This window comes from Anabas testudineus, chromosome 5, assembly GCF_900324465.2.
Source record: "Anabas testudineus chromosome 5, fAnaTes1.2, whole genome shotgun sequence".
NCBI lineage: Eukaryota > Metazoa > Chordata > Actinopteri > Anabantiformes > Anabantidae > Anabas > Anabas testudineus.
The window spans coordinates 6,362,357-6,371,179 of NC_046614.1; the positions used below are offsets into that span (position 1 = coordinate 6,362,357).

At 43.7% G+C, this 8,823-nt stretch overlaps 2 protein-coding genes across 2 annotated transcripts; one reads left to right on the forward strand and one right to left on the reverse strand.

Annotated features, from left to right (window-relative positions):
• Window positions 1-428: 428 nt before the first annotated feature.
• Window positions 429-3,692, reverse strand: LOC113153210 (opioid growth factor receptor-like protein 1). Its single transcript, XM_026346720.1, has 8 exons — window positions 2,632-3,692; window positions 2,356-2,418; window positions 2,210-2,251; window positions 2,047-2,113; window positions 1,786-1,864; window positions 1,637-1,703; window positions 1,409-1,557; window positions 429-1,308 (listed from the first exon to the last, which is right to left on the reverse strand). The coding sequence occupies exons 1-8, from the start codon at window positions 3,175-3,177 to the stop codon at window positions 972-974; spliced, it is 1,350 nt and encodes a 449-aa protein (XP_026202505.1). The 5' UTR covers window positions 3,178-3,692; the 3' UTR covers window positions 429-971.
• Window positions 3,693-6,547: 2,855 nt separating this feature from the next.
• Window positions 6,548-8,604, forward strand: LOC113154849 (potassium channel subfamily K member 9-like). The gene is made up of 3 exons (XM_026349252.1): window positions 6,548-6,830; window positions 7,646-7,927; window positions 8,261-8,604. The coding sequence occupies exons 1-3, from the start codon at window positions 6,548-6,550 to the stop codon at window positions 8,602-8,604; spliced, it is 909 nt and encodes a 302-aa protein (XP_026205037.1).
• The last annotated feature ends 219 nt before the right edge of the window (window positions 8,605-8,823 follow it).

Genomic DNA, 8,823 nt, shown 5'->3' on the forward strand with positions numbered 1-8,823 from the left:
ATCCACAAACTCAACACCCAAGTAAAGCTTGAATTAGTATCCCACTACAGGAACTACATTTCAGATGCACAATACAAGTTGAAGTAATAAGTGTATGTTCTAAAATTCACTTAAAGCAGAAAAGGACAAATGGTCTCTACTGAAGTACTGTAACACTGCTGAAATTTAGTGTTCTTGCCTTGTTAACTGTAATTAATGTACAGATTACAGATACAGAAGGTAGTAAGTGCTTCAAAAAACCTTATTTCTTATAACTTTAGAGCTTTTTGAACATTCATGATTTTAATATTAAAAATAACTTTGAATGAAAGAAATTCAAAGTTGATTGATTGATTCCTTAGTCGGTATAAAATCGGGATAAAGTCAGTATAAAATCACGTTGGGGAGGGGGGCACACATCAGAGAAACCAAACTTTTTAAAGGGTTAAAATATTTATTGTGAACCCCCATTTGTCATGGGCAAACAAATGTTAAAAGGTGAACAATAACAGATATACATATATTAGGCGCTTTTGCCTTTGCTGACCAGCGGCTGAAGTAATAGTCTTAAAGATACATATGTATTTGTTAAAGTGTAAACATTATCTGTATAAACTGTAATGGGAAGGAATGCTAGGGGCATGTGAACCTACAGAAAAAGAAAGAATAAAAAATGTTTAGACTGTTATGACAAAGCTGATGAGTAACTCTTAAAATTCTTCATTTTCAATATTACAATTGCACTTTAGTGTGTAAACTCTACATACCCGGTTCAATTTATGTTTGTAAAAAAGAAAAAAAAAAATCACGGACTAAGACTGACTGGGATAAAACAATTGCAGATATTTGACTGTTGTTTGTGAATTGATCTATTGAGGAAATTTAAATAACAACGTGCAGAGAACCTGCCGTGTGTCTTCCTCTATGATACTGGATAATTAATCATAAGTGAATCTGCTTTTTCCTGCATGAATGTGTGTAACCTGCATAAGCTATTTATGCTCTGCATTTACCTCAGGCTCAAATTCCAAGTGCGGTGACTTTGCATCTTGCATTGACCAAATCATTTGTATTTTCTTTGGGCACCACACAAACTCGTCTTTAGGCTCATAGTGGGAATAGGCAAACCTAATGAGACGCCTGCGTTGCCTCTTATCGAGGACAGCGAACACAAAGTAGTTGAGTACGCTGTCCTTGACACGGGGAAGCTGTTCTTCGATGAGAGTTTCCTTCAGGAAGAAGCGTACCAGAGGGTACTGGTAGTGAGGGAACCCCAGGGTTCCCAGGCACTTCAGGATGCGGGTGATGCGCAGGCAGTTGTGGGTGTTCCTGTCAGTGACAAGCAGTAACAAATAGAAATGTGTAAATAACGTGTGTGGGGTGTTTCGTTGCTTTTAGAGAACAATCTGTTTCATGAATCACAGTTCACCTGTCGAGGTTGTCGAACCTCTCTCTCCAGTTCAAGGCTTTCTCTACGTCTCCTGTGTTCTCGTCACACAACACGATGCCATAAAAGTCCAACATGAGCTTGTACGACTTCAGCAGATTTTCCTTTGCCGCGCTGCTGTCACAGAAAGCCTATAGGAGAGGTTTTCTGTGTGAACGTGTGCAGCGCTTTTCTTTTGAAATATTAATTTGGCACCTTTTAGCTACTCACCTTTATTTCCTCTTGAGTCAGCGTGCTGGCTCTAGAGTTCATCCCTGGTTCTTGCAGTGGGAACAACCTTTGAAGAAGAAAATCTACATTTAACAAACAGGAATTGCACATTGAGCATCATCACGCCATGAGGTTACTGATTAACTTACCACTGAATAAATGTGTGTACATGCTCGAGCTTTTGATAATCTCCCTTCCAATTGTTATGGAAATCGTTTATGTAGAGACCTGATATCAGAAAAGCAGAAACATCATTACACAAGTCAATCACTTTGAATTTGAATACATGTAAAGATAGTTAGATTATCATTCATTTTAATACTTGGAGAAAAAAAAAAAGATTTAGGTGATCACCAGCAAATCAGAAACAGTGTACACTCAGCAGCCACTTGGACAAATTGTGTGCCTACCGTCAGGTAAAGACCTCCTTTCTCCAAGGTAGAATTCCAAGTTAGGCTTGTCATTGGAAGAAGACCCCTGGAATTAATAGCAAATGAAAATATAACACTCGCACACATTAAAGTATAATCACGCATCCCATGGAAGCAGTTGACGCGTGTGAGGCATACTTACAGGGGACCAGCTCAGGTTCCTTTCCTGCCTGGCAGGACCCGGCTGTGGGCGAAAAAAAAAAAAGACAACTGTGGGCTTATGTCTAATTAAATGTGTCACTGTATGTAGACAGTGTGTGTGTGTGTGTGTGTGTGTGTGTGACTTACAGGGTAATTGTGCCTGTAGTTCTGCATGTCTCTGGCAGCACCTTCGAATCTGCTAAACTTGTACTGTCACACAGAGAATCATTCATCATCAGTTCATAGATCCATATTTCAATCTATCTATCAACAGACATGGCTTTCTGTTCTGCCAGGTGACGTCATAACGCCACTCTAGGGTCACACATGACTTTCAGAGGCTGAAAACCGGAAAGAGGCCCAACAGGCGGTGGGAGCCTGATTTGCTCGCAGGTTAAAGGTCGAGCTCTTTGATTTACTCACATTGTTGGACTCCGTTGGACGCCTGGTCTTCCTGAACGTGTCCTGCTGGCTGTCCTCGGTGTCCCAGGTTGAGTCATAGTCACAGTACAGCTCATCTGTGGCGTCCACGCGGTACTCCTCGCTGTCCCAGTCCGCGTCGTGGCGGCCGCCGCCGCCGCCGCCGCTCTCTGGCGACCCCGGCTGAGGGTCCTCGACCTCCGGGTCGCCTGGAGTTCCGCAACCATCTCTCCAGCCTAACGCCGAGTGCACAAGTCCGCGTACGCGGGAGAGGCAGCGCGTAACGTAGCCCCTGAGAAAGCGTAAGAAGCTGTGGCCGCTGCGCCACATCCACAGGAGCGAAGACCAGATCCAGCGCAGCATGGCGAGGGCGACCTGTCCGAGGGCGACCTGTCCGAGGGCGACCTGTCCGAGGGTGATCTGTCCGTGGGTGATCTGTCCGTGGGCGACCTGTCCGAGGGTGATCTGTCTGTGGGCGACCTGTCCGTGGGTGATCTGTCTGTGGGTGAACTGTCCGTGGGCGACCTGTCCGTGGGTGACACGGTTCATATGAAGCCTTTCACTTTCACTTTGTCGTGGTTTCTCTTTAAACAGAACCGAAACTTTATCCACAACCACCGCCAATAAACAGAAGAGCACTGCTTCACTTAAAGTTTGGGCCGAGTCCTTGACTTTATGTTAGAAACCTATAAGGTGCCTATAAATAAAAAGGACCCATTAAACCTGCTTTTAGTACAATCCATTGATTTATTGATCTTTTCACACCATATCTAAATATTAACCTCTAATGTCAAAGTCCAGACTTTAATTGCACCTTAACTTAATAATTAATCAAATCAAGAGGAAGTTATAAACCTCTTATGCAAACAAAACTCTTGTTCGTTAGTAGATTTAAAATTGTTTTTATCATTCCACTGTTTTTGTCATTTAAATGGATGGAAAAATGATTACCATGTTTTAGACAGAGAGGCATTAAGTGTATTTTCAAGGCTAAATGAATGGTTAATTAAGAGCATTGTTGTTGTTCGAATGGCACAGGAGCCCTGGAAAGTTATTAAAATACAGACTTTTAATTGACCTGTTTCAAGGTTACAAAGAAAATCTGTTTCATAACTCCTTTTCCATTTGGACTGAGATGTATGTATGAAACTGCTCTGTTACATCATCCATCCCTCCATCCAATTCAACATACCAGGGTAATAATTTAACTGTTAAACAGAACAAGAATTGCAGTTTAAATTAAATTTTCAATTGTTTAAAATGTTAACCTGCTTCTTTTCTATGCCACTCATTTGGTACAGTAAAATGTGGCCTACACGGCCGACGTGTTGCCCCTGGTTCACAGCATAAAACACCCTATAGAGCCAAAACACAGACAGATTTTTTGTTATTTTAACTCTGTGATCTTGCACAGGAAGTGACACAATGTCTGTAATTTAAAAAAAACAAAAAAAAAAACTACAAAGAACGCAGTCAGCTGCAACTTCCTGCCATTTGAAAAAAACTGTGATCCGTCTGAACGGCCGACAGCAGTCATCCTCATACCAGAGCCTTTCCCTGAAAGTGATGCAGAGGAATTAAACACCCTGCCCTTTTGGCTAATAAGGCTCTAAGGACAGTTTGCATTAGCTGCAAAGTTCAAGCCCGTTTCCCTCTGTGACACTGATGCTCATGAAGATGAGTTTGGCCTGAAAGTTCATGTAAGGCTTTTATTTATTTATTTATTTATTGATACGATTATTAAAATAGGCTGTTCCTCCGCTCTGCACGCTCATCTTATCAGCATCTCGATCTCCACTGCCGTCATCCGGCCCTCATCAGAGTGAAGATAGCATCATGTTTGCAGTGTATTGGACGTCGTTTTCTGTGGGGATGGCACTTGGACAGGTGAGCGTGTCTCAGCTCCACTCAGTGGACATCCTGCTCTTAATGTGTTCCTGTTGAAGATAAAGGGATGCAGGAACTGGGAGATATGAGACGGTGCATCTGATAATACAGCCTCATTACTTCATGAACGGGGAGCTGTTCGACCACGAGGGGCCCTTATCGGAACTTGCAGTGATTACACTGTATATCACAAAATTAGATTGTGTATTTATATCTTTATAAAAAATTCTTTTTTGTGCTTTGTTTCCAGCGCACAATGTGACATTTACATAAGGGATGGATCTTGAATAATCCTGATGTAAGCATTGTGTGCTCTCATTGAGCTGGCGAGGCTGTTATCTCTCAGAGACGTCTTTCAAAAGGAGATAATTGCTCCTGCTGCCATTGGAGAAAATCAAGACTTGTCTGTATGCTACGCTGTTAACATCTGCGTGGCAATAGATTTGCTTGTGCTTACTAAAACAGGATATGGTCCTGCACTGTCTGCAGAGGACAGAAGTACGGAGATAGCCATATGTTCTATAGGGAATGGAAGCAGTAAATGTGGCTTTTAATGACAGACCTCCAGCTCTTTCTGGCCTTCTGTAATGCATGAATAGACTGCACAAATTGGAAAAGTCCCCTGAAATGAATGGGAGCTTCTCGCAGGCTGTGACACTGACATGACTTTCTGCAAGAGCTACAGCAGTCGGTCTATTTTCTGGTTATTCTAATGTGAGCCCAACTTGCTCACAGATAAACAGATGCCACTGACGAGCTCAGTGAGGCTCCACGAACCAGGCCTGGGTGTTGTTGCACTGATTCATTCACACAAATCAAGTGCCACTGTCTCTCTCTCTCTCTCTCTCAGGGAGCCTCTGTGTTGGGCTTAATGACGGCAGCTTGGTGGATCACCCGGTGACTAAGTGTGCTCGATAAAAGGTCAGCGCCGCCACCGGCTAATGCTCCATTGCTTGGAGTAATACTTCGGCCAAGCGTATTGTGAATACTCCGCACATGAACGCTTCACAGGGCAAAATAATCAAGAGAGTAGAGTCTTGAAAGGCCAGCTGTTTCTGCTATGCTGGCAGACACACACACACACACACACACACACACACACACACACACACACAGACATGCTTGTGTATCCCCAACCTCTCTAAACACATGATCAGTGATTAAAAGCTTAGTCAGTCTGTGGTGATACTTCCCAAACTGGGCTGATGTTTAAAAAAGAGACAGCTGAGAAGCTGCACTTGGAGGCAGGGTTGGAAATTTATAAGAAAAGCTGGATTCCAGCTTGTGGGGAACTAAATTGTTTCCAGGCACCGGTGATTTATTTATCTTTACGATGCTTCATTATTTACATTTTTCTGCATCACTTATACACCATAAAATCAATTGTCCAATATCAAGATAAAGTATCTAAGAGACCACGCTGTTTATGGCAATAAACAGACGCCCTCCAGACATGTTTTATGACATTAAAAACATGTTTAATAATCAACAGTGTCTTTTCTTTATTTATTTATAGTCCCCTACCTCTCTTTTTGAAAAATAAAAAGGGTAGATTAGGGTTTCATACTGGACCGCTACTGGCTTTCCAAACACACAAGTTGAGATATCACACAAGAATCAGATGTAAAAAGCAGTCTTTCAGGTGTCAAACTCATCATTCTGCTCAGTGAGCTGTAATGAATCCACTGTTGAACACAGAGGAAGTGCAAACACCTATAAAAAAAAAAAAAAACCCTCCTGTACATTATCAGGTACAGTGAATGAGGCGATGAGAGCTTCTAAAGGATGAGTGCACTAACATCTGGTGAACTCAGAGCTCAGCTGCCTTCTACACAGACTCACTTGGTGCCTTTTTTCACCTGACCACACCTAATCACACTGCAACTTCCCCGCTGCGTCCTGGCAGGTCAGAGGACTCCCGGGCTCTCTGGAGATCCTGTGCGTCTGCGCCTGGCTGCAGCCAGCGACCCGCTTGTTCCCTCCCTCCCTCCCTCTCTCCCTCTTCGGCGCGCTCCCTCCTGAGAGTTTGAGGATGAAGGCTCAGAACATCAGGACCCTCTCTCTCATCCTCTCCATCGTTTTCTACCTGCTCGTCGGAGCCGCCGTGTTCGACGCGCTCGAGTCGGAAAGCGAGAGCTCCAGGAAAAAGGCGCTGGAGCAGAAGCTGAACGAGCTGAAGAAGAAGTACGGCTTCGCCGAGGATGACTTCAGGGAGGTCGAGAGAGTGGCGGTGCTGTCGGAGCCGTACCGAGCCGGGAGGCAGTGGAAGTTCGCCGGCTCCTTTTACTTTGCCATCACAGTCATCACCACGATTGGCAAGTAGATAAATCAGTTTCTCCTCCTGTGGTCACGCAAGAACAGCGCGCACGCAGCGTTTCTGCGTCTGTTCTGCGCCTTTAGCTGAAACTTTACGAGCCTGGTGGAGTGTGGCTCACTGCAGACGTGGATTGAAGTTGCTGATTATAGTTCAAAGCCTCACACTGCTTTTCTCCTTTTTAGCCCTAACAGTAAACTCAGTGACATGTACAGTTACTTAAAGGAATATTTCAAAGTGCAGTGCCCTTTGTGGGGCTGATAAATGACCATAAAAGATATGATTTATTTATTTTTTTTTGCCAAGAATGATTCTCAGTGGTTTTAATGGCTGAGTATAAAAGGAAAATGACATTAGGAGACTTCTCTAACATTCTCTTACTATTTTTTACTTATTTCCATCCATGTATGGTAAAAAAGCAACTTCTTGTTTCAACTTTTAACTTTTAGGTTTAACACAACCAAATTGTCAAATGGCTTGATTAAACATTTTAGGTTGTCTGAACAAACCTATCTCAATTTAACACTATCACTCATCATGGTTTCTTTGAAAATAAACAGCCGTGACACGTTCATCGTGTTCAGAATATGTTAAAATGCACTTCTGTCCAAAACTTATTGCAAACTTGAAAGGAGGGATGAATCAGAGTATTGTAGCAGTATAACTTTCCATAATCGTGTCAGAGTGGTAGCAGAGTAACCGCTTTAACACCTTTAACCATTCTCATTGGTTTATAAATTGGGTGACCTTAGTGACCTTCATAGATAGTACTAGTGCCTGATATTATATGACATGCATTATACTGTGACTTTGTAGGTTATGGCCACGTTGCTCCTCGCACTGATGCCGGCAAGGCCTTCTGTATGTTTTACGCAGTCTTGGGAATTCCTCTGACACTGGTCATGTTCCAGAGCTTGGGAGAGAGGATCAACACCTTTGTCCTGTACCTCCTGCGCAGAGCAAAAGAGGGTCTGGGCTTACAGAAGACGGAAGTGTCCATGGGGAACATGGTCCTAGTTGGTCTACTGTCCTGCATGAGCACTCTGTGCATTGGAGCTGCGGCCTTCTCCCATTTTGAGGACTGGACCTACTTCAATGCCTACTACTACTGCTTCATCACGCTCACCACCATCGGCTTTGGGGATTTTGTGGCTCTGCAGAAGAAAGGTGCTCTCCAGGAGCAACCTCCGTACGTGGCCTTGAGCTTTATGTATATTTTGGTTGGACTAACAGTCATTGGAGCTTTTCTTAACCTGGTGGTGCTGAGGTTTCTTACTGTAAGTTCAAATGAGCTTGATGTGAGGCCTGAGGTAGAGGAGCAGGGCCTTCAGCCTAAGAACAGGCAGGACGAGAGGGAGATGTCAGGCACAGCCGAGGCAGGATATAAAGCTGGAGAAGGTGGGCGAAGCAGCTGGTGCAACCTGAGTCTGCCCATGGAGGAGGGCGCCAGCTGTATGAACCTCCTCCCTTCTTCTGCAGAGGACTGCAGACTTATTAAAACTGAGCAGAATGGGCGCCCGAAACTCCCAGGACCCAGCAAACTCAGAGCCTTGTTCTCCTGCATTTGCTGTGGCCCGGACATTTACAGCAGCCCGTCTCCATCTCAATGCGACCAGGAGTGCGGCCTCAGCAACCCCATCTTTTACAACTCCATCTCCTACAGGGTGGACCAGGCTTCGTGCAGCTCTTGTACTGCGTCATCACAGGCCTCCCCCAGCAGCGGAGCTCTGTGCTTGGGCACGAACAAGCCACACAGCAGAAGGAAGTCACTCTAACTCGGTGAACTCTTAGCTCAAAGTGGCCTTTGTCTTGAATTTTTTGTACTCATCATTGAGTACAAACATTTCTGCTTGGTGGAACAAATTGCTCTGTCATAGTCATGAATGTAGCAATACTTAATGTAGCATATCTTACAAATCATATACAATTTAAAATGTATTTTTCTATATTAAATATTGCTGCTAAACTAAAAAAATGTGTGAAGAAAAAGAAAT